Genomic DNA, 24005 nt, shown 5'->3' on the forward strand with positions numbered 1-24005 from the left:
CCCTATCCTATCCACAGCTCTGCTTTATATTCTAGTGGAGAGCTCCTTCCCAGGAGGAGAGGAGAACCTTAAATGTGAAAAAGAAATGCAGCTTTCCTTTTTCCTTTTCTATTTGAGCCCCTTCAGGGACCCCCTTGCCCTCCAGCTGCCCAAACACTGCCCCCCCACCCCCACCCCATTTGTGCCCAGCTAGAGATGCTCGAGAGGACACCTGCAAAGGAGAGCTTTCTGGAAAATAAACTTTAATGCTGACAAGGTCCTGGTGTTCGAATCGATACCTCCTTGACGGGGACCGTGGCGGACGATGCAGCGGCGCTCACCTTGTGCCCGGGGGCTCGGCTCAGTTCAGCTCTGAACTGGCTGCAGGGCAGCAGCCCCTGTGCCTACAGGAGACAGCCAAACAGCTCCCAGCTGCTGGATGTGAGTCCTCAGGTCTGTGGGCTGCCAGCTCCGTGTGTTCCTGGACACCGCTCTGTAAGCGACCAGCTCTGCCCACGCTGTCCCCGGCCAAAGCCTGGCTCCTGTGGGCTGCTCCCAACGTGGTGCTGAAAACCTTGGCAGGGGGCCCTGGGGGCCCTGCCTGGGGCGGAGCTGACATCACACCTGCCTCGATTGTATTGTCCAAGTGTTTTTGAGATCCCTTCACCCAGCTTGGTAGGTGGAAATAAAAGGTGGTTGGTTTGAAAAGCTGAACCTTGTCCTGCCCCTGCTTCCACGCTGTGGCCTTCAGGCCGTCCAGCTCCTCTCCAGGTTGCCCAGCTCCATCCCCTCGCAGTAGGAGTGAGGCCGCCTGGCTTTGTGCTGTGGAGAGAGAGGTTCTGCCTCGTGCCACACGCCTGCTGCCCTCCAGCCAGGCTCTCAGCGCTGCCTCTGAGCCTGCTGGCACCCTCCCACCATGCAGTGGCACCTGCACCCTGGTGCTGGAGAGGGTGGGCACGGCCCTTTCGACCCTCCCACACCTGCAGACCCAAAGCCAGGGCCCCAGCACTGCACTCACGGGTCGCTGCCTGGACAGCTGGTGGAGGAGGGGGAATGGTGTCCACTGCAGGGGCTCCATGGGCCAGCTCGACACCGAGATGTCACTGGCCTTCCCCGAGTCCACCATGGGGTCATTCATGCTGCTGGAGCTTGTGTCCCACTCGTAGTGGAAGCTGGGAAGACAATTAATTGGTCATTCAAAGAAGGGGGAAGAGGGGGAGAAAGCCAAGGTGCTGCTGCTGCAGCAGCCTGGGGAGCTTGGGAGCAGGACCCTGCTGGCAGGGCTTTGGCTCCCACGGGTGAGGAGCTGGCTGCCGTGCCTGGCTCTGCCTGCAAATGGTTCTCAGTCCCCAGAGCAGCACAGGCAGTTGCTCCCCAGCCATGACTGAGCTCCTGGTTTGCCTGGCTGCAGACTGGAAATTTCCAGGGCCCTTTTTCCATTTACACCCCTGGTAGCTGATTGTGACACTCACACTGCCACAGTTTCCTGCAGATGTGAACCCTGCTCCCGTTAAACCAGCTCCCACCACACAGAGCTCCTGGCAGGGAAGGAAAGAACTCACTCCTTTCTCCTTGCCCACCAAAGGACCCTGCAGCTTTTAAGCTCCTAGGTGCTGGCCATCAGCTCAGGGAGACCAGCACTTGGCTGGCAGTGGCTGCAAGGTGCAGAGGTGCCAGGCCAGGCTGTGGCGCCTCACAAATCCCCATGCTCCTCTGCTTACAGATTCAGACTGCATTGGGTTGCAGGGGACCCTCCAGGGTCATCTTGTCCCAACTACCCTGCACTCAGCAGGGACACTTACAACTGGATCAGACTGCCCAGGGCCACATCAAGTCTGAATTTGAATGTCTCCAGGGATGGAGCCTCAACCACATCCCTGGGCAGCCTGTTCCAGTGTCTCACCACCCTCATTGTGCAGAACTCCCTCCTGATGCCCAACCTAAATCTGCCCCGCTCCACTTTCAAACCATTGTCCCTTGTCCTATCCCCACAGGCCCTTCTGAGCAGCCCCTCCCCAGCCTTCCTGCAGGTCCCCTTTGGATAGTGAAATGCAGCTCTAAGGTCTCCCTGGAGCCTTCTCATCTCTGGGCTGAACGGCCCCAACTCTCCCAGCCCATCCCCATAGCAGAGGTTCTCCAGCCCTCTGATCATCCTCGTGGCCCTTAAACCCCCAGGCAAATGAAACCAAACCTGGGCTGGCGCCGCGGGCGGGCAGGCAGATCAGGGTGCTGCTGCTTGGTGCCATCGGCTGTGCCCGAGTCCTCCTGGCAGCCGCAGCAGCCGGCGTCCAGGACCTGCAGGTGAAGCAGCTCCTCCGAGGTGCTGAAGGCTGGGTTGTCTAGGGAGCTGGCCGAGGGCAGCCAGGAGCGCGACCAGTACTGCGCCGAGACATCGTCCAGCCGGCAGAACCGCCGGTAGCTGCGGGCACAGGGGGTGGCTGTGGCGGTGCCAGGGACGCCCGGGCACGCACAGCTGCAGGGACTGCACCACGAGCACGGCTTGCAGGCGTCCACCCGAAATGGCCAGCGCTGGGACTGGGTGGGGACGGAGCCGTGACACCAACCAAGGGCTGCGGCTGCTGGGGTGGTTTCCTCGGGAACAATCCCCACGGCCCCTGACGCAAGAGCCTGTCCTGGAGGGCTGCGGGGCCAGGACCGGGTGGCCCCCAGCCCAGGGGAGCTGCATTGGTGGGGCTGGGCTGAAGCCCAGCTCCCCACCCACAGCCCTCCCAGTGTGCCCAGCCCAAGCAGCTGGGACACCGCTCGGCAAACAGGTCCTGTGCTCCCCACAGGGAGGTCTCTGGAACCATGACAGGCCAAGAGGAACCAGCCCCAAGCTGCCCCAGGGGAGGTTTGGGTTGGACATGAGGAACAATTTCTTGCCCTTAAGAACTGTCAAAGCCTGGCCCCGGGCAGTGGTGGAGTCCCCATCCCTGGAAAGGTTTCAAAGCCACGGAGATGTGGTGCTGAGGGCCGTGGTTTGGTGGTGACCTGGCAGTGCTGGGGTAATTAAAGGCCAGGTCTCCACGAGGTGCTGGGGTCAGCCCCTCCTAGCCCCTACACGTGCTCCCCCCTGGCCCGACACCTCCTGCCTGCCGCTATCGGCCCCCGCAGAGTGTTTGTCTTGGCAGAGCTCAGCCCGTCCCAGCCCTGCTCCACACCCAGCCCCACTCCGCACCCAGCCCCGGCCTTCCCTGAGGCCGGGTGGGCACCACGCGTGGGGCCAGAGCTGCTGCCCACTGCCTCCCTCTAGAGCCACCCTGCCCGCCGCCCCCCTCATGCCGCCCATCCTCTCATGCCCCTCACCTGCTGCGGGTCTGGTCAGCCCTGGCCTCCAGCAGCAGCACCTTGAAGCGCCGGATAGCGACGGCGGCGATGACGGCGGCCAGGAGAACGATGCTGAGCAGGATGCCCGCGGCCATGCCCAGCAGGCTCTGCTGTGTCACTCGGTAGTCACAGCGCAGCCCCACGAACCAGAAATCGCTGCCAACGGGGCACCTGTGCCAAGGGGGAGCATCAGCTGCCGCGGGGGACAGCACCTGTCACCCTGGGGCTGCTCTGGGGACACTCACTGGCAGAGGGGCCCGCGGCCCCGGGGGTGGGTGCAGATGCCATGGTTCTTGCAGTAGTCACGGTGGCACAGCGAGGTGCAGGTGGCATTCCTGCCCTCACTGGCCACGCAGACGAAGCCGTCCCGGCAGGAGAAGAGCACAGAACAGGGGTCCAGCGGCCACCCTGCAGAGGTGCGGGGGTCAGGCTTTGCCACCCCCTCCCCACCGCGCAGAGATAGGGCCAGGCACGTGCCCAGCCCCCGACCGGCTCCAGTCAGGGGCCACAGGAGGCTCTGGTGATGGCACAGACCCATGCAGACCCCACACTCACCCAGAACCACGTTGCTCAGGACAGGGGCAGTGCCCACCAGCAGCTCTGTCTGGGCACCACCAGAGCCCAGCACGGCATTAAGGAGCTCGCCCAGCCCTGGCACCGGCACCTGCTCTGCTGCGAAGAGTGCATCGTACTCCAGCACCACGCTGCCCTCCCTGCAGGGACACCCACGATGTGGCTGGGGAGGCTCAGACCCTCCAGGGCCAGCACCCTGCCACTGCCAGCACCCCTCAGCGTGAGGCTCCCCACGTCCCCCGTGACAAGGAGCATCCCGGGGCTGTGCCGGCACCCACCTGATGCCTGTCACCTCCAGCCGCAGGAACCCTGGCACCGCCGCGAAGAGGGGCGAGACCTGTGCAGGGGGGAAGCTGAGCGATGCGGGGCGGCCCCCAGCCCCCCCCCCCCCCTCCCCCCGGCGCCCCCGGCCCACACTCACCGTCCGGTTGAAGCTGTGCAGCAGCCCCTGGCGCTCCTGGGACACCGGGTCCCGCAGGGCGGGGACGAAGCCCATGTCCAGCACCAGCTCACAGGGGATGCGCAGGAGGGAGGCTGAGGGGCGAGAGGTGAGGGGCGGCACAACATAGCCCTGCACTGCTCACCCCGGCGGCCACCACCACTGCTCCCCTACCTCCCCACCCTCTCCACCTCCCCTCTCCCCGCTCAGGCTGATGGCTCCCGGCTCCTCTCCTCCTCCTCGCTGTGTCCTGGCAGAGCGTCCCGAAGCCCCAGACCCACCTCTCAGGACAGGCGGCTGATCCTCCACGACGAACACCCGGGGCGCCGGCGTCACTCGCAGGGTGCCAGCGCCCGGCCGCCCTCCGGGGCTGCTCGATGGCTGCCCCGGGTCTGTGTCCGCAGCAGCTGAGGGGAACCCGGGATCCCCACGATGGGCCAGGGTGCCGAGGGGATGGGTGGGCTGCTGGGGGAGCTCTGTCACCGCGGTAGGCAGAGGAGTTGGCGGCCTCCGTGTCAGCCCTGCCACATCCCCCCGCAAGACCACAGCGCTGGGCTCTGGCGTGGCGGCCCCCTCGTCCCCGCGGGGAGCTCGGATGGTGGCGGTGGTGACATCAGGAGCTGCGGCTGATTCCAGGGAAGATGCAGGCTGAGACGGAGCTGGCTGCTGGGGGGGGCCAGGGGCTGCTGGGGGTGCCAGGCTGTCCGGCTGCCAGCTTGGTGGGGAAGTCACTGCCCAGAGCCCAGCATCACCCAGCAGGGTTTGGGGGCTCTCAGCAGGATTCCCCCCTGAGCCAGCCTGGGGCAGCTGGTACCCTGGGGATGGCCTTGCCACAGGGGTCCCCGCAGCAGGGCTGAGCCCCGGGACCCCTGTGGAGGGCTGTGGGGTGGGTGATGGGGGTGCTGCAGAGCTGTTGGTTGGAGCTGGCTGTCGGGACAGGGGCACAGGGGGGGACTCCGGGCTGGTGTAGGGCATCTTGCCCTGTGCCGCTGCAGTGCTGCTGGGGGTCACTGAGGTAGGGGGCTGCCCTGCCATGGCTGGCAGCTGCCAGGTCTGGTCCAGAGGGATATGGCTGTGCTCAGGGGGACCTGTGGTCGAGTCCAGAGCTCCCTCCAGGCCAGAGGATGTCATCCCTGGGGTGCCAGCCGTGGCAGTGGGGACAGGCAGCCCCGAGCCCTTGCCTGCAGCTGGCAGCAAGGTTTTGCCTGTGCCCATGGCTGGCCGGGCTGTGCCGGCCATAGGACCCCCATGGCCACCAGCCCCCAGAGAGGAGTGAGGGGCAGAGAAGGGACCCTGCTGGTCAACATCCCCCCACGTGGGGCTCAGCACCCTTTGCAGGCCCCCTGCCACGGGTGACGTCCCCACGGTGCCCAGGGCAGGGCTATTGGCAGCTGGAGCAGTGCCCGGATGGGTCCCTGGGTTGCTGGCACCCAGCAGGATGGTGGCACCCAGACCCTCCCCAGCCCATGGTTCTGGGGATGAGGGTCCGTGTGAGCCCCCCTGGCTATGCACAAGCCCTGTCCCCACGGGGCTCCACCCTGGCAGGGTGCTGGAGAGCCCCCACTGTCCCCCAGCAGAGCTGGGCACCGTCGTGAGGGATGGCAAATGCGAGAGGGTCCTCTGTGGGGCTGTGGCACCTTCTGCTGTCACATTTGCCCCAGGGCCAGTCCCAGGGGCAGACCCCATGGCAGGAGCAGTGCCCAGCTCCAGAGGCCCTGGGGCAGGAGTTGGATGGTCGCTGCCCACAGCTGCCAGCTCAGCAGTGCCTGCAGAGAGCCCCAGGCTCTCGGTGGCTGTCCAGTCCTGTGCCACAGGCATCGACCCCTCCCCACCTGCCCGGGGACCTCCAGGGTTCCCCTGGGGGCTGGGGAGCTCGGCAGTCCCGGTGGGAGTCTCAGGGGAGGGCAGCAGCTCAGTCTCTGTCCGCAGCTGCCCCACAGCCTCTGGTGTTGGGGCCTGCCCCGTGCCAGCTTCTCGCTCTGGATCTACAGTCAGACGCAGAAGGAGAGGGATGCTGAGCAGGGCTGACCGGCAGCTGGCACCCCACAGGTGCCAGCTTGCCACTCTGGGCCCCAGCATGCCCAGCGAAAGGCAGCAGGAGGGACAGTGCCAGCCCGCTGGTACCTGTCTGGCAGCGCTCCCCCGTCACTGTCCCCAGGCGGGCACAGGGGATGGCGGTGCCCAGCGCGGGGCCCGTTTCACTGCCAAGACTGGGGCAAAGCCAGGAGCAGCACTCCACGATCACTGAGGAGAGAGGGGGGTGGGCAGCGTGCACCGGTGTCGGGCATCACGCACCAGCACTGGGCACCGGCACCGGACACGCCCCCCCCCCCCCCCCCCCCGAGCTGCGGGCACAGGCTGGGAGGCTTTGCACTCCCCACTGCTACCCGCAGGCAGCTCTGCCCAGGAGATGCTGGGGAGTGACCCAGACCCGGCTGGACTCCACCTGCCTGCATCCCAACAACAGAACCAAACCCAGTCCCACCGGACCACGTGCGGGGAGCGCCCGGATCGCCCCGGCCCGGCCATCGCCCGGCAGAGTCGCCATGTGCCAGCGCTGGCACCGCCAGGTCCCCGGGCAGGGCGCCACACCAGCGCCAGGCCTGTGCCGGACTGGTGCCAGGGCAGCACCAGGCCGGTGCCGGACTGGTGCCGGGACGCCGGGTGCCCGCTGTGGCCCTGGCCGCTCTCCGCGGGGTGCGGGCGGCTCAGCGGGCCCGGGCCGCCCCTCTCCCCGCGGGCACAGTGCTCCCCGCCGTGTACCCGGTCCCCGCTCTCCACGGCCACATCCCCGCGGGGTGCCGCTGACGCCCACCGCAGCCCGCCCCGGCGCAGCCGGGGAGCCCAGCCCCGCCCGAGCCCGGTGCCGATGCTGGCTCCGCCGCAGCCCCCGGACCCGGTATCTCCCACCGAGGCACCGTGCCCGCCCCGCCCGTCCTGCCCGCCGCGCCAGTCGCCCTCCCGGCCGTGCCGCCGCCACCAGAGGGGTGGAAGCGGCGGCCCCCGGTGCTCACCTGCGGCGGCCAGGAGCCGCGGGAACCAGGAGAACCGGAGCCGAGGCCGGTACCGCTCCATGGCGCTGCCGAAGAGGCGGCAGGAAGCCCCCGCCCGCCCCCGCTGCGGCGGGGCGGAGGCACCGGGGAGCCGCAGCCCCCGGCCCGGTCCCGCCCCACCGGTACCGGCACCGGCCCTGCTGCTCCACCCACCGGGGCCGGCGGCGTCTGCGGACCCCGGGGAGCATCGGGCGGGTCGGGGCTCGTCAGGCGCAGAGACCACTAAGGGACCCGGCCCCCCATCCCTGGCCGCGGCTCGGAGCGGTCCCGCAGGGTCAGGCGCCGAGCACCGGCACGGCGCGGGGCCGGGCCGGTCGCTGCTCCACAGGCTTCCCACCGCCCTCCTCCGGCGGCATCAGCCCACAAAAGCCCCCCAGGAACTGCGGGGCCTTGCCCCTGCCCCAGGCTGTCCCCAGGGCCACCCCCAATCCTGCCCAGCTCTGCCCCAGCCTGGCCCCATCCTCTTGCCCCCCACCCTCTATCTCTTGCTGAGCACTGATCAGATCCCCTCTGGGGCTGCTCTTCTCCGGGTTCAACAGCCCCAGGGCTCTCAGCCTCTCCTTCTCACAGAGATGCTCCAGGCCTTCAGCACCTTTGTAGCTTCCACTGGACTCTCTCTCCAGTAGTTCCCTTTCCCTCTTGCACTGTGGAGCCCAGACCTGGACCCAGGATTGCAGCTGTGTCCTCAGTGAGGCAGAGCAGAGAGGAAGAACCTCCTGGCCCTGCAGCTGTGAGCAGCAGTGAGGAGCTCCCAGGGGCCTTTCCCACAGAGAAAGTGAAACGTGGCTCCTGGAGGCCAGGGCTGCCCTGGCTGGGAAGCCTTGGCACAGGGTTGTGGGGTTCAGAGGAGCAGTTCCAGGGGAAGCCCCAGGAACACCCACCCCATGCTCTGGCCCCACAGGCTGCCCAGCAGAGCCAGCTCTGCCCTCCATCCTCTGCCGGCCCTGTTGCCAGGAGGAGCTGTTATGGATGACACTTCCTTGGCTGGCAGCACCTCTGTGACCCTGGGAAGTGTTTCTTGGCTCAGAGGAAAAGCTGAGCAGTGTTCAGATAGCACAGGAGTAAGTCTCAGGAGAGAGCCCAGGCACGGCTCCCATGTGGGGATGAGCTGGGCTCACAGCAACACCAACTGGATTCTGCTCCTTGGCAGCAGGAAAAGTCCTTCCCTGCTTTATTTTCCATCAGGAAGGCAGAAGCCTTTCAACTCCCCTGGCTGCTTGCTCCCAGCAAGCATGGGGAGCAGAAGGGTGGATGATAAGATGGGTGGACACCACCCACAGTGAGGTCAGGGAGCAGTGGAGTGCCAGCAGCACAGGATGTGCTGGTGCTGCTGACACTTCCACACACAAGGGAACAGCAGCAGGACGTGCCTGGAGACCCCCACCCCTACCCAGCAGATGGTACTGCTGTCCCCAGGGGTGACAGAGCCCTGGCTATGCCACCCACCAAGGCCTGGGCATGCCTGGTGAGGGCAGCCACCCACCCTCACACACAGCAGCAGCAGCCACCCGCAGGATGGAAGGCAAAACGCAGCCACAGCAGCATGGCCTGAAGATGTTTTTATTCCTTCTTCTCTGGTTGGTGAGGAGGAGATCCTCAGACAGTTTAAATACAGTGGCCATGCACAACTCTCAGGTGAAAGCAGCAGTGGGCAGCCTGTGCCCTCACAGCCTGCCCGCTGCCACCAGCCCGGCCTGGGTGGTGGAGACAGCTCCTGCAGAGACACAAAGGCCAGGGGTCAGCATTCCATCATGAGAACAACCATCTCAAGGCACAGAAGAAGTGGGCTGGGCAGAGACAAGATGAGCTGAATGCCAACCAAAGCCCCTGGGTCAGTATTCCATGGTGTGAACAACCATCTCAAGGCACAGAAGTGGGCTGGGCAGAGACAAGATGAGCTGAATGCCAACCAAAGCCCCTGGGTCAGTATTCCATGGTGAGAACAACCATCTCAAGGCACAGAAGTGGGCTGGGCAGAGACAAGATGAGCTGAATGCCAACCAAAGCCCCTGGGTCAGTATTCCATGGTGTGAACAACCATCTCAAGGCACAGAAGTGGGCTGGGCAGAGACAAGATGAGCTGAATGCCAACAACAGGCACAGGAGGAGATAGGAGGAGAGGAAATGGCCTGAAATGGTGCCAGGGGAAGGTTAGGTTGGGGAGGAGGAACAATTTCTTTGCTGCAAGGGTGGTCAGGGATTGGCACAGGCTGCTCAGGGGGTGCTGGAGTCCCCATCCCTGGAGGTGCTCAAGAAACGTGTGGGACCTGCTGTAGGCCATGGTGGTGCTGGGCTGATGGCTGGGCTCAGTGGTCTTAGAGGTCTCTTCCAACCCAAACCATTCTGTGACTCTAAGGAGCCCATGGGCCCCTCACATCCCCCAGACTCTCCTCTTGGCACAGAGAGCAGCAGAGGGGCACAGCCCCCCCTCCCTGAGCGAGGAGGGGCGCGTGGGGGAAGCCAGCGGCACACACAGGAACAAACAGGGCCACGGATGTGGCCTGAGGCCACCGCTCATTTCCCCTGCAGCCCCAGAGCCCCTCTGAGCACTGGCTCCAGTAACCCTTTCCTGCCTGCTTCCTTCCCTGCTCCAGTGGGGAGGGAGGGAGGAAATGTGGCAGCTGGGAGCTGTGTGGTCACACCCCTCCGGAGGTGCCTCCCCACAGGCCCTGAGCAGCACCAAACCGAGGGACCTGCAGGCTTCAGGGCAAGCCCTGGCCTGAGGAAAGCCCTGGGGAGAGTCTGAGTGCTTCAAGGGCCACGTGGGGAGAGATGGGAGGTCACCAAGCCCCACAGCCACCTTCTGACAGCAGATTCCTCAGAATTCCCAGCATCCCAGCATGCTGGGGTTGGAAGGGACCTCTGGAGATCACCCACTCCAAGCCCCTGCCCAAGCAGGGCACCCACAGCAGCCTGCCCAGGATCACAGTGGCCAGGAGGGGTTGGAAGCTCTCCAGACAAGGAGACTCCACAACCTCTCTGGGCAGCCTGGGCCAGGGCTCCAGCACCCTCACACCAAACAAGTTTCTCCTCCTGCTCAGATGGAACCTCCTGGGTTCCAGTTTGTGCCTGTTGCCCTTTGTCCTGTCCATGGGCACCCCTGACAAGAGCCTGGCCCCAGCCTCTTGCCCCCCAGCCTTCAGCTGTTGCTGAGCACTGATCAGATCCCCTCTGGGGCTGCTCTTCTCCAGGCTCCACAGCCCCAGGGCTCTCAGCCTTTGCTGCTCACAGAGATTCTCCAGGCCCCTCAGCACAGGACTCTCTCCAGTACTTCCCTATCCCTCTTGACCTGGGGAGCCCAGAACTCCAAATGGGATCTCATTAGGGCAGCCACAGAGGGAGAGAATCTCTTCACCTGCTGGCCATCCTCTTCTTCATATCCCCCAGGAGACTATTTACCTTCTTGCCATAAGGACACATGGATGGCTCATGGGCAACTTATTGTCCACCAGGAAAACACCCAGACTTCAGCCTTCCTGCTTGGAGAGGGCAGCTGTGGCCAGCTCCCTCCCAGACCTGCTGGACTCCCACCCACCACACAGCCACACCATGTGCTGCCACCTCACACCAGGCACCCACCACGTGCCATCATCACCCAGACACTCACAGGAGCACCCTTCTAACTCACCTGGCTTTGCAGAACTGTGCCTACTCATAGACATCCTTCTTATCTGCAATGTAATCTACAATCTCTTGTGGACACATCAACTTCTCTGCATCTCCATCAGGAATCTCAAAGCCTGGAAGCAAAGGCAGATGTTCAGCCCCACACAAGGGAAGCACAGCTTCTGCTGGCTCAGGGGCTGCTCAGAGCCAAGGCTGCAGCGCTGCAGCTGCTTCTGCCTCTCACTACGCTGCTGCTGCACAGGGGACCAGGCAGATGGGGCAGGCAGCTGGGCTGCTGCTGCTTTAAAAGCCACCAATGCCCTCCCAGAGCTCCAACAGCCATGGTGTGGGACAGGATGGGATGCTCCTGGTAGCTCCAAGCAAGATGAAGCCTGAAACCCACAGGTTTGGAGCCTGCTGTTGAGGCTCATCGACCAACAGCTCACACAGAACCACAGCCAGAGGACAGGAGAACAAAGCTCTTGGAGGTGGAACTGGTCAGAAATGGATTGAAGACAATGAAAGTTCTTCTTTCTAGTCCTCAGGGAAGGAGAAGTCCACCCACAGTACCCAGTGGTGGATTAAACACAGTGCTAGGAAATGCTCTGAAAGCTTAATATCTGCCCAGGCTGTAGAGTGACCAAACCCCAAGGACTTCTGTGCCCCAGTGTGACATATCAGGCAGCTACACCAGAATGTCACAGCTGTAAATGACAGCAAGAAGCAAGCCACAACAAATTAAAAGAGAAACCTGGAAGAAAAGGAAGGGAAAAAGTCAAAAACCACCTTTCACTCCCCAGTAGCATCAAATGTTGCAAGAAATTCTGGTGAGGGAAAATGTGGAATATCTCTGCTTTCACAAGGAGAAGCCAAGACCACCACAGCCTCACCCCTCACAGCAGATGCAACATCTGCTGGCCTCACAACACACTACTGTTCCCACTCTCCCCCTCCCCAGCACCACAAGGGATGATGCCCAGGGGGTGTGGGGAGGACAGCACCCAGTGGTCCCAGGGGCAGACAGAGGCCTTCTGACTCTGCTGGTGCTGCCCAGGGAGGTGGTGGAGTCACCACCCCTGGAGGTGTTCAAGAGGGGACTGGAAGTGGCACTTGGTGCCATGAGGTGCTGGGTGACAGGTTGGACTTGATGAGCTCTGAGGTCTTTTCCAACCTATTGCTTCTATGAATGGCACTGTTTTCTGAGAGCCACACCAGAGACAAGCCGAGGTGACTGCTCACAGGGAGCTGCACCCAAGGATTAGTCAGGAGGTGGTGGTGAGAAGGAACAACTCTGAATTACCAAATTCATCTTCCATAGCCATGATGATTTCCACTTGGTCCAAACTGTCCAAACCCAGGTCTTTCATAAAGTGGGATTCAGCTGTGAGCTGGGGGAGGGAAAACCGAAAATTATCTGGCTGCAGCCATTTCAGTACAGCAGCAACTATCCTCACAACAGCCCCTCGCTGCCCATCACCCGCTCAGAGGCACCGGCGCCGCTTCCGAGCTCCGCCGGCGAGCAGCGGCTGCCCGGGGCCGTGCGCCCCCCGCCCCCGGCCCGGCCCCACTCGCCTTCTCGGGGTCGATCTTGTCGTACAGCTTGAGGACGTAGAGGACGCGTTCCTTGATGTCAGACAAGGTCAGGGGCGGCAGCTCGGAGAAGCGGCGGCACGTCGGCCAGGCCGCCCGCGGTACCTACGAGAGACCGGGCAGCAGCTGGCAGCGGCGGCGGGGGGCGGCAGACCGCCCTCCCCTCGCCGCCCGCCCGCTCCTGCCCGCCCCGGCCCGGCCCTCACCTGTGCCAGCAGCTGCGACAGCGGCGGCACCGCGCACGGCGGGGCCCGGGGGCGGCGGGCGCAGAGGGTGGCGAGCGCGGCGCAGCGCGGTGCGGGCGGCGGCGGCCGGGGCAGCAGGCGGCGGACACAGGCCGAGAGGACACGGGCCGCCATGGTGACCTGTTCCCAGCGGGCACCGCGCCGCGACCGGCAGCCCCCGCGCCGCGGCAGGACGCGGCCGCCACAGCGGCCCCTGGCGGCCGGAGGAACACGCACCGCCCGCCGCGCCTCGGGCAGGGCGGCGGGCACGGCCCGCAGTGGGGCAGGTCACTGCACATGGCACGGCCCTGGGCACAGCCCCGGGTGCAGCACGGCCCGCAGTGGGGCAGGTCACTGCGCATGGCACGGCTCTGGGCACAGCCCCGGGTGCAGCACAGCTCAGGGCACAGCCCCGGGTGCAGCACAGCCCGCAGTGGGGCAGGTCACTGCGCATGGCACGGCTCTGGGCACAGCCCCGGGTGCAGCACGGCCCGCAGTGGGGCAGGTCACTGCGCATGGCACGGCTCTGGGCACAGCCCCGGGTGCAGCACGGCCCGCAGTGGGGCAGGTCACTGCGCATGGCACGGCTCTGGGCACAGCCCCGGGTGCAGCACAGCTCAGGGCACAGCCCCGGGTGCAGCACAGCCCGCAGTGGGGCAGGTCACTGCGCATGGCACGGCTCTGGGCACAGCCCCGGGTGCAGCACGGCCCGCAGTGGGGCAGGTCACTGCGCATGGCACGGCCCTGGGCACAGCCCCGGGTGCAGCACGGCCCGCAGTGGGGCAGGTCACTGCGCATGGCACGGCTCTGGGCACAGCCCCGGGCACAGCCCCGGGTAGAGCACGGCTCTGGGCACAGCCCGCAGTGGGGCAGGTCACTGCGCATGGCACGGCTCTGGGCACAGCCCCGGGTGCACCACGGCCCAGGGCACAGCCTCGGGCACGGCCTGGCCCTGCTCGGGGCAGAGACGGCACAGCCTTAGGCATGGCATACTCTGGAGCAGAGCCCACAGGCATGGCCTTGGGCACGACAGAGCACTGGGCATAATCCCAGCAAAACCCTCAGGATGGTATGGCCCTGGGCAGAGCCCTGGGCATGGCACAGCAGCAGGCACAGACTCATTCCAAAGCCAACAGTTTTAATGTCATTGCACACACCACAGAGCCCGATAGCACCCTCCCGATGCCCGTCCCGACTCCTGCCCAACAGCCCCCGTTACCCTGAGTTGAAGTGCCAGGCTCCACCAGCAGCGCCAGTACTCAGTCAGGCCACCCGTGGCCAGGGCTGCCGGTAGCGGTACAGGCAGACGGTACCATCCTGCTGCCCAGCCAGCAGGCAGGCACCAGCAGCGGCCCAGCGGGCCAGTGCCCAGTTGCCTGCTGGGCCTGGGGGCAGCAGGGCCGTGCACTGCCCCAGCAGCAGGTCCCAGACCATGATGGCACCCGAGGTCAGCACGGCTGCAGCCAAAGCGTCCTTCACGTCCCCCTCCAGGTACCTGTGGGCACACAGAGGGTCAGCTGCTGCTGGTCAAGGCTCTGTCACATCCTTCCTGAGAGTGAGGCAACTGATAAGGGGATTTGAGCCAGCTGCAGGGAGCCAGCTTATGGCACCTGCTGTGCCTTCAGGACAGCTGGGGGTGAAGAAGGTCAGGACAACCTGGGCAGCCCTTGGCACCCTGCACTGCCAGCCCAGCCCCAGCCCTGTTCTGGGCTGATCCCCAGCACTGTGGGCAGCAGGGGCAGGGAGGGGATTCTGCCCCTCTGCTGTGCTCTGCTGAGACCCCACCTGCTGTGCTGGGGCCAGCTCGAGTCCTCAGCACAGGAAACAGGGACCTGTTGGAGCAGGGCCAGAGGAGGCCACAGCAATGCCGGGAGGGCTGGAAGCTCTCTGCTGTGAGGCCAGGCTGTGAGTTGGGGTTGTTCAGCCTGGAGAAGAGAAGGCTCCAGCGAGACCTTCTGGTGGCCTTTCAGTGCTGAAAGGGGCTGAGCATAAAGCTGGGGACAGACTTTTGTGCAGGGCCTGTTGTGACAGGACAGGAGGTGATGGCCTGAACTGAAAGAGCGAGATCCAGGCTGGAGAGAAGGAATTTTTTACAGTGAGGGTGGTGAGACCCTGTGCAGGTTGCCCAGGGAGGTGGGAGATGCCCCATTGCTGGAACTATTCCAGGTGAGGTTGGTTGTGGCTCTGAGCAATCTGCTCTAGTTGCAGATGTCCTTGCTGACTGCAGAGGGGTTGGAGTAGGTGACCTTTAAAGGTCCCTTCCCACCCAAAGCAGTCTGTGACTCTGTGAGTCCTCCCTCAGCCTCAGCACACAAACTGCTCGACAAGCCCAGATGGCCATCCGCTCATTTTTGTGCGCATCCATCACCACGCCTCCTGCATCAGAGCATCCCAAGGCCGAGCCCTCAAGCCCTTACTCTTCAAAAGCCTCCTACTCTTCCTTCAAGTCATGGGAAGGAAAAGCTCATCTCCCTGCAGACAGCTGCAGAAGCACAGCACAAAGGCTCAGCACACCTCACCCACGGACGTTTTCTTGAGGGGCACTGCCTGATGAACCCAGCCACAGCATTTCCACAGCAACTTTGTGGGGGGGACACAGACAAAAGCAGCAGCAGCAGAGCACTGCTGTTTGTGAGCAGAGCCCCTGGTGAGGCCAGAGCACAGGGGTCAGCCCACAGCTGGGCTTGGGAAGCAGGCAGGAAGCAGCCAACTCCCTCACCCCATGCCCGCAGCCACGGATGCGGCCTCCTTATCGCCAGCGAGATGGCAGCTGGCTCCCTGCCAGCAGCACTGCTCTGCTCCTGGGGCAGTTCTCCCCCACAGCACCTCACAGGGGTCACACAGCCAGCCCCAGCAGCGTCCCCCAGATACTTGCCTTCCCCTGTGGCCCCGTGGGAGGGAGGAGGCCATCACCCCCCTGCTCCTGGCTGTGGTGGGGTTGAAGGCCAGCAGGTGGAAGGCAGGGTTTCCACAGGCCTCGCTCTCTTTGGCATGGGGGTGACTTACAACAACAAACAGAAGGCCCTGGTACACAGAGGGGGGGGAAAAAAAAATATGCATCACTCAAAACAACAGCAGGAGGGGGAAAATAAAACCAAACCCACAGAGTTTTCCAAAGCTGAATTGCCAGCTTCTCTCTGCAATCACAGCCCTGGGCACAGCCAGGCACAGGACACAGCTGGTTTGCTTTCCTTATCAAATTAGAGAGCTAAGCCAAAGCAGCTGCTGACTGATAAGGGCTGGTGCAATCCAGCAGAATGACAGCTCGGGCCCCAGTGGATTTGGGCACTTATCTTTCTGCCTGAAAAAGCTAAACCTGCTGGAGGATGAGAGGGACATTCAAAGTAAAATCTCTGGGCCTCACTCTAATCCCGAGGCGCTTCGAAAGCAGCAGCTCTCAGAGCAGCCACAGAACACCCTGGGACAGATATTCCAGGGAAGTTTCCAAAGAGTCTGACTCAAGCCATCATTATCAGGCAAGACATTCTTGTCCCCAGAGGTTAAAATGCCCACTGAAAACAATCAAATCCTTGATAAACCACAAAAAATTCCACCGGGGATCACAGCATGGGGGGGAAGTGAGCGGCAGAGAATCGTGAGCAGCAGTCTGGGTGCTGAGCAGTTCCTGGCCTCAGGGAGGTTAAGTAGATTACAACCACTTCCCATCAACAACAGCAGCTACCCACTGGGAAATGGAAGAGGTTTCCCAAGCTTCTCAGTGCTTCCCACATGCAAGATGCTGCTGCTTTGGGACACTCCTTGATGCCTCACTCTCATTGTGTTAGCTCACTGGAGGCTGGAGGTTAGGAGGTAGTTTTACACAGACAGAGTGATTGCCCATTGGAGTGGGCTGCCCGAGGAGGTGGTGGAGTCACCATCACTGGAGGTGTTCAGGAGGAGACTTGATAGGGTGCTTGGTGCCATGATTTAGTTGATTAGGTGGTGTTGGATGATAGGTTGGACACGATGATCTTGAAGGTCTCTTCCAACCTGGTCTAGTCTAGTCTAGTCTAGTCTCAGTGCAGCAGGGCCAAGGATTCCAGGTGGCTGCTGGTTAGCCTATTTGCCTTTGAAATCTCTTCAGTGTATCTAAAGAGAGCTGGTGCTTCACACCCCCCTCCTCTAGAGAGCCCATTCCTTCCAGTGCCCACCACAGCTGGCCAGTGCAGCACAAGCACGGCCCCCCGGCCAGGTTCCAGGTACGTACAGAGTCGGAATACGCTCGATGGCAGATGGAAGCCGGGTAGGAATAACCAACGTGCATCTTCCTCAGGAGCTGGCCTGTCTTCAGATTCCTGCAGTTGGTGAAAAGCCAGTTGCTGACTACATTTCCATCCTCTGCTTGTTGTTTTCTAAGCACAGCAACACCACTACACGAGACAGAGACGGCTTTGGTGCCGCACTAACCAAGCAGGAGAAGGGGCCAAGGGAAGAGAGGTGATGCCAACGACTGTGATGCCCAAGCAGGAGGGATTCTAGCTGTGTAGCTCTGTCAGCCTGGCTGCACAGAAGTCAGGGCCCTTTGTCAACTGCCATTCACAGGTAAGTCAGCAGCCCCCCACACCCCTCTACACCGTGTGCAGCTGTCACAGCCCCCCACAAGCTGAATCCTTTAATGGCAAGGGAGCACTGACCAAACAACGATGCTGTTCACTGCAGTGGTGCCAACCAGGGCCTCTCTCATCCCTTCCACTTCAGCAAAAGCCAGAACAGTTTCTTCAGGGGGCATCAGGGTCTGTCCATCTGTGCTCCTGAATGGATTAGCAAGGGAGAACAGGCAGTCAGAACAGTAAAGTACATGATCCATACTCAGCACAACTCCAGGAAGAAGAGGAAACTCAACTCTTTACTGCAGCTGAAATGTTTCCTGAGTTGACTTCTGCCTGCCACATGGAGACACTCCAGAACCAGAGGACTCACCTCCCTGTCTCTGTAAGTGACACTATTTCCACTTGCTGCTCTTGCATGGTCCTGCTGCTGCTGACCAGCCTCCTGTCCTTCAGCCCAAGAACAGCTTTTATGGTCCCAGATTTAACTACTGATTGCTTGAATGAGTCATTCTCAGCAGAGTAAAGCAAGAGCCTGCATGAAGAGAGAAGCACACCTAATGACAGAAGGAAGAGTAACTCAGGCCACAGCATAGAGAAATAAGCACAAAGGCAAGCAATCTGCCACCCCTTGAGGTAAGGACAAGTCTTCAGAGTTGATTTCAGAAATCCCTCCCATATTTTCCAACTGTTAAAGCACCCAAAGGTGGTAGCAAGAGATAATTTGAGCCACTACACAAGAGGAGAGTTAAGCTGCAGCTGCTCAGGGTGCAAAAGGCTTGCAAGAAACAAATACAAAACCTTATTTCTCCAATCTCCAGCTCTCCCAGTGCTACACACACGAGATTACAGGTGTCTGGCAGAGGAACAATCTGGATTACAGAGACCTAGGACAGCAAAACAGGAATTCAGTGTCAGCCACAACCTCCCTTTGACTTCACTTCCATTTTCTGGTGTTTCAAGCAAAATGACACAGAGCAGAACTCAAATCCCTCTCCTTGAACAGCTGAAGCCTCTGGTGATTCTTCACCTAATTAAACAATCCTTGTTGGTTCAAGAGACAAAAGTGCCCTCAGGGAGCACAAGGGGAAAGAGCAGAAGCCTGTGGCTGTAGGGCAGCCACCATTCAGTACATGGAACACCTAATTGCAGCAGGAAACACACAGCCACATGAGCTGCTGGCCTTCTCCAGCAGCCCTGCAAATCTTTCTCCTCTGCTGCCTGATGGAATGAAAAAATTCTGCTACCTAAAGAACTTAACTTGGACCCAAGACTGCAAGTTCCTTGTAGATCTAACCCATGGGACAAGAAAGTAGCTCTAAACTATAGAAAGAAGGGTTATGTTTGTACCTCTCCAAGCTGCCAGGTGTGGACCTTTCCCCAGCAGTCAGAGGCCAGAGGCTTCCACAGGGAGACACAACTCTCACAAGCAGTCACCACACACAGCTCCCTGCAGCCAGCTGCTTCCCACCACGTGGTGCTCACATCCACGGCACAGGAACTGGAAGAATCCTGTCCAACACAAACCCAGGGCTGGTTTTCATCTGACACACATGGTTATCCAACCTGGAGCTTCAGTCCAACCCACTGAACACTTATCTGAGGAGATCCCACCTTTAGCTTGGATACAAGCTGCAGGTTCTCCTCTGCTGGGCCATGATGCAGCTCTGCAGCCAGCTGTTCTGCTTCATCTGTTCTCTGCATGAACAAGTAAAGAAGGAGGACAACTCAGCTTTAAGACTACATTCAGCACCTGCAAGAAGAAGGCACAAGTGGGAATTCAGGCTGCATGCCCTGCCTAGCTGGAGAGCAGTGGCAGGAGCACCTCTTTCTGTACTCTCATGTCTTGAGAAAACAAGAAACCCTAGGCAAGGTATTTCCTGGTTTCACCTGAAAATTGTCTGTTAGCACCACTTTGCATCTCTCAGCCTTCAGAGAGAAGTAATTCCCTCAGCACCTCCCTGCATGTCAGTCATTTCACCTCCTTTACCAGCTCCTAGTTGAAAACTTCCCTTAAGGTCCCACTATCACCAGGTGGGACCACAAACTCCTTGTTCATACACACATTGCACAGATGCCTGCTGCACTGAAACCCCAGATCCATCACACAGGACTGCTCTTGGGGGTCAAAAGATGAAAGCCAAAACATTGACTAAGTCAGCCAAAGGACAGCCTGCAGGGCTGGCCTGCAAAGACGTCAGGAGAGGCTCTGGAAAAGGGAATTCACCCTCAAAATCAATGATTTGTTCCCCTTGGCAGAGGCCAGCTGTTACCTGCCCAGGAGACGCTCTGCAGGAGCTCTGCTCTTCACCCTCTGACAGCTGATCTTTCTCCAAGGCCACAGCCTCACCAGGTTTATCATCAGGACCTCTTTCATCTTCTGAAGGAAACCTTGTACCTTGTTCCTCCTCTTTTCCAGCAGATCCCACAACACAGCGGTCCAAGGGCAGCAGGATGGTGGAGTCTTTGCACTCCCCATCACCCACAACCTGGACAGATGCTCCTCTGGAGGAACTGGGGCTCACCAGCAAGGGGGGTGCAGAAGGGGCAGTGGGGAAGAGCTCACCCTGCACTGATGGTAGGACAGCTGGGGATGCCCCCAGGACAGGGAAAATGGATGAGGAGATCTGAGTCTCAGGCTGGGTGGGAGCACCAGGCAAGACAGTCCCCATGGGAGTAAACAGCAGTCCATGGGTGGAAAGCTCCTTCCTGGAAGTTGGGCTTTCTGTAGGAGGTAACCTGGGCAATTCATGTTTGAGAGGTGAAACCAGATTACTTGTGAGAGTGTTCAGTTCTGGATTCATTTGTGCATCTTGCCTGTCCTCTGAAGCCACACTATCCCCAGCCACACTAGGAACAAAACCCTCCAACTCTTTCAAGGGGGAAGATTCTAATTTCTCAAGTTTTAGTTGTCCAAACTCCTCATCTGGCAAGTGGAAGTCTCTGATACCCAGCTTGGAGGCCAGCCACTGGGGACTGCGGAAGGAGAAGGGAGAGCTGCAGGTACTGGAGTCCAGAGCAGGGAGGCCAAGGGAAGCAGGACCCTCTGAACCTGCTGGAGAGCTTAGTCCTCTTTTGCTGACATCTAGACAAGGAAGTGACAAGAACAGAAGAGAGAACATCACACCATGACATAACCAGGAACAAACCATTCCAGAATCCCTCACCCAGTGCCATTTAATCTGTTTAAACAAAACTAAACCAAGCTGTGTTCATCTTGGCACATGGCAGTGGCAGTTTTCTGGCAGACACCACCCCCCACAACTGCTCTGCATCAAGCCTTCAGCCAAAACAGCATGGCCAAAGCTACCAGCACTGACCAAGCACTGGGGCAGTTTGTTTGCTTTGGATTTCTCCCCACTCTCTCTTTCTACAACAGTCACAGCCCCTCAGGCTGTGATGCTGCTCTCTGTAGCACTGAAATCCTCCCAATCACTGATGGGCAGATTCAGCTAGAGAAGCAAATTCACACTCAGGTGCTGGAAAAACCAGCTCCAGCATGCACCAGAAGTCCCTCCAACAGCAAAGGCAGCTGAAGAAGTTCTCAGCCCTGCTCCTCACCCATGCACTGCTGTTCACTCCCTGTCACTGTGCCAAGGCAGAAGTGTCTGTTGCTGTTCAAAGCTCATGGACACCACAATCATCTACATTAAAAAACAAACCCAAACCCACAACTCTTTTTTAAAGAGAGAACCCACATCAGATTTTGTTGGAGGAAAGGGCATGGCAAGGTGTGAAGAGCAGTGCCCACCCTGCCTGGGAGGCTTCTCTGCTTGCTCCTGGGCTGTAGTTTTAGGAGTGCTGCCATGTGGTGGTACCTTTGGAGGCTTGGTTGGCTCTCTGCCTTGTGGAGGAACGTAGAGAGCGGCGTGGAGGGACAGGAATCAGTAGTGGCTGCTCAGCCCCACAGGCTCCTTCCACATGGTGATTCCTAACATGCTCCATGGGCTGTTCACCAGCCTGACACACAGCTGCATTGGCTTCCAGATCTCCGATGTGGTTGGGAAAAGTTTCATTCCCTGGCTTCAGAGAATCTCTGCTCTGAAGGGGATTTTGGAGCTGTTCTGACAGAGTCCTACATTTGCCAAGCCCTTGGCTTGCCCCAGGAGGATCAGAACCCGCCAGCTGCGTAGCACAGGTCCCTCCTGCCTCTCCAGCCCCAAGAGCTCCAGCAGCAGATGGCCTTCTCTCGTCTGAGGATGGTTTCTCAGGGTTAGCTTGCCAGTTTTCCTTCTCCCTCTGACCCTCATTTGACAGCAGACTGCTGCATTCCCCCGGTGCCGGGAGCTTCAAACTCTCCAGAAGCTCCTGTGACAGCTGCTGCACAGGGGGGCTGCAGGCAGGCCTTCTGCTGCCCTTCTGCCTCCGCTGCGATGGTCTCCGGTCTGGCTTGGCGCTGCTGCCGCCGCTCGGAGCAGCTGATGCCAGGGAAGCGCTGCTGCCGCTGGACACAGGAGGTGACCTGGGAGGACTGCCTGGGTTTGCTGGCTCCTTTTCTGCTGCACAAAAAGGGAATGGTGTCTCCACATTGTTTTCAGCTCTTTCCTGAGAGGGGAGATCTGAACTCGCATCTTTCTGCTTGCCTTTACTTCTCTGTCCTTTCTTACTTCTGCCCAGCTGGCTGAGGATCACAGCCTCCAGGTCCGGTTTCCTCTGGCAGCTGGACATGCGGCGCGTAGTCCTGACGTAGTACTCCACTGGAAACAGGAGTCCCTCAACCACAGTGCAGGAGTTCAGTGTGCTTTCAGCTGCCACCTTGTCTGGGCAAGAAAGCTTGGGCTGAACTTCAGGCTGTCGATTCTCCGGCAGCTCTCCAGCAGTGCCCGCAGAAAGATCTGCAGGAAAGGGATTTAAGCTCTCAGCGCCCCTCTGATTTCCTTGGTGGCTTGTGCTCTCATTGGTCATGGTGCTATCTCCATCAGAAGGCAGCACTTCATTTTCTGACATCAAATCCAAGAGCCCCTGCAGCTCTCCCTGATCCTCACACACACTCTCACCATCTGTTTGGTTTATTACACTGAAGGATTCTTTTCCTCTGTCCTCCTTGGTGTCGAGCGAAACAGAGTCCCTGCTCTGCGAACACGGCTCACAGTGATCAGATGTGGGCACAGCACTGGGGGACTCAGGCTGCCAGACATCCCTTGGTGCAGACAGGAACAGCTCAGGCACTCCTAGGTCAACATCATCAGTCACATCTTGGGTAATGCCCAGCGCCGCCTCAGGAGGTGTGGAGCTGCATCCTTCGCTCTGCTTAAGGGCTGCTCTGGAAGCACTGTCAGCGTTCTCCTCAGCCTTCAGGAGGCTGCTTTGCCTGAAGACAAGTGACTGAAGCTCCTCTGTCCTGGCCATTGGATCTCTCAGCGTTTCATCAGTGCCAGTGCAATCCACACGAGGTGCTGCTTCCCTTCCCTCCAATACCACAGCCTTTGGCCGTCTCCTCAGCTTCAGCAAGCTGCTGGAGCTTTGGGGTTTTTTCTCCTCAGGGGTAGGCCTCACAACTCCCCAGCAGAGGCTTTGCTGGCTGGGCTCTGAGCTAGCCTGGGGCTTAACATCAGCCTCATCACTGCAGCAGTCAGGAACACCTTTAGACGTCACAGATGTTTGCTTCTCTGTGTCAGGATCAGAGCAGGCTTTAGTCTGTAACTGAGAGGTTGCATGCTTGTCAGCACGAGGAGATACCTTATCTCTAGAACCTGTGGGAAAAATGTCACATGTGCCAAGTACTCCCAGCAAAGTCCTGTCCAAGAGAAACATCACATAGCAAATAAAAGGCAGTTTGTTAAGGAGGGAAAGAGTGGGACTGTGCAATGGGGATCAGAGAGGAGCGAGACCTGAGGAGGACAAAAGCCGAGATGTTATTGCTGTTGATGACTCAGGAGCACTGGAAGGGCTGGGGGTGGGTTTGGGGACAGTGGATGTGGCAGCAGCCACAGAAAGCATAGCAAAGCAAGGACCTGGGTGGGCAGCAGAGCTCGGGTCCCTCTTCTGCTCGGGCGCGGGCCACGGAGGCACAGAAGTGAGATAGGGGTTAGACTGTTCCCCCCCATGCCTCGCCCGACCCCACCGGTGGCCGAGCACAAGGGCAGCACAGGGAGGCTGGCAGGGCCTCCGGGGATCCCCCTGACCCGCCCTGGAGCGGGCGGCCACCTGTCGAGTCCTACCTGCGGGGCTCCGCTCCTCCCACCGGCCTCCTTCCGCCGCCGTGCCCTGGCCATGGCTCCTGGCTCGCTCTGCTCGCCGTGCCCGCTGCGGACACAACACCGGCGTGGAGCTAGGACCGGCCTCCCGGTACGGCCTCCCGCTCCCGGCTGGGCCGAGCTCCCCCTGTCCCAGCCTGTCCCGCTCACCCGCAGCCGGCTGACGGTCTCGCTGTACTCCCTCCGCAGCAGCGCTAGCTTCTCCCTCAGCTGCAAGACACAACGCACCGGGCTCGAATTGCCGCCCCGGGCACGAACTGCCGCCCCGGGCACGCCGGAGCGGCCCCGCTGGCTCCCGCCCAGCCCCGCACCTTCTCCTTCTCGGCGCCACTGAGGGAGCCTCCGCCCGCCGCCTGCCCTGGCCCCTCTGAAGCTGGCGGTCCCGCCATGGCTGCGGCTCCCCGCGTAGCCGCCGGTTCCCTCAGGGCCGCCGCTCCCGCCATGGCTGCCGCACGCGGGGAGCGCGCGGT

At 60.8% G+C, this 24005-nt stretch overlaps 3 protein-coding genes across 3 annotated transcripts; all 3 read right to left on the reverse strand.

Moving 5' to 3' along the window:
* Positions 1-255: 255 nt before the first annotated feature.
* On the reverse strand, positions 256-7727 carry LOC128899995 (proline-rich protein 36-like). Its single transcript, XM_054180712.1, has 12 exons — positions 7709-7727; positions 7333-7539; positions 6443-6562; positions 4600-6303; positions 4301-4413; positions 4158-4216; positions 3862-4019; positions 3552-3714; positions 3286-3477; positions 2171-2398; positions 998-1151; positions 256-801 (listed from the first exon to the last, which is right to left on the reverse strand). Exons 1-12 carry the CDS (start codon positions 7725-7727, stop codon positions 727-729), a joined length of 3192 nt encoding a protein of 1063 aa, XP_054036687.1. The 3' UTR covers positions 256-726.
* Positions 7728-8915: 1188 nt separating this feature from the next.
* NDUFAB1 (NADH:ubiquinone oxidoreductase subunit AB1) lies at positions 8916-12961 on the reverse strand. Its single transcript, XM_054161336.1, has 5 exons — positions 12774-12961; positions 12550-12672; positions 12278-12365; positions 11000-11111; positions 8916-9085 (listed from the first exon to the last, which is right to left on the reverse strand). The coding sequence occupies exons 1-4, from the start codon at positions 12924-12926 to the stop codon at positions 11020-11022; spliced, it is 456 nt and encodes a 151-aa protein (XP_054017311.1). The 5' UTR covers positions 12927-12961; the 3' UTR covers positions 8916-9085; positions 11000-11019.
* A 1093-nt stretch (positions 12962-14054) lies between these two features.
* Positions 14055-23924, reverse strand: PALB2 (partner and localizer of BRCA2). The gene is made up of 13 exons (XM_054180565.1): positions 23847-23924; positions 23686-23745; positions 23500-23584; positions 21157-23031; positions 19612-20423; positions 18953-19036; positions 18689-18850; positions 18140-18225; positions 17712-17873; positions 17426-17542; positions 16999-17086; positions 15667-15815; positions 14055-14286 (listed from the first exon to the last, which is right to left on the reverse strand). Exons 1-13 carry the CDS (start codon positions 23922-23924, stop codon positions 14055-14057), a joined length of 3990 nt encoding a protein of 1329 aa, XP_054036540.1.
* Positions 23925-24005: the final 81 nt, after the last annotated feature.

The sequence above is a fragment of the Dryobates pubescens genome, chromosome 4 (genome assembly GCF_014839835.1).
Source record: "Dryobates pubescens isolate bDryPub1 chromosome 4, bDryPub1.pri, whole genome shotgun sequence".
Lineage (NCBI taxonomy): Eukaryota > Metazoa > Chordata > Aves > Piciformes > Picidae > Dryobates > Dryobates pubescens.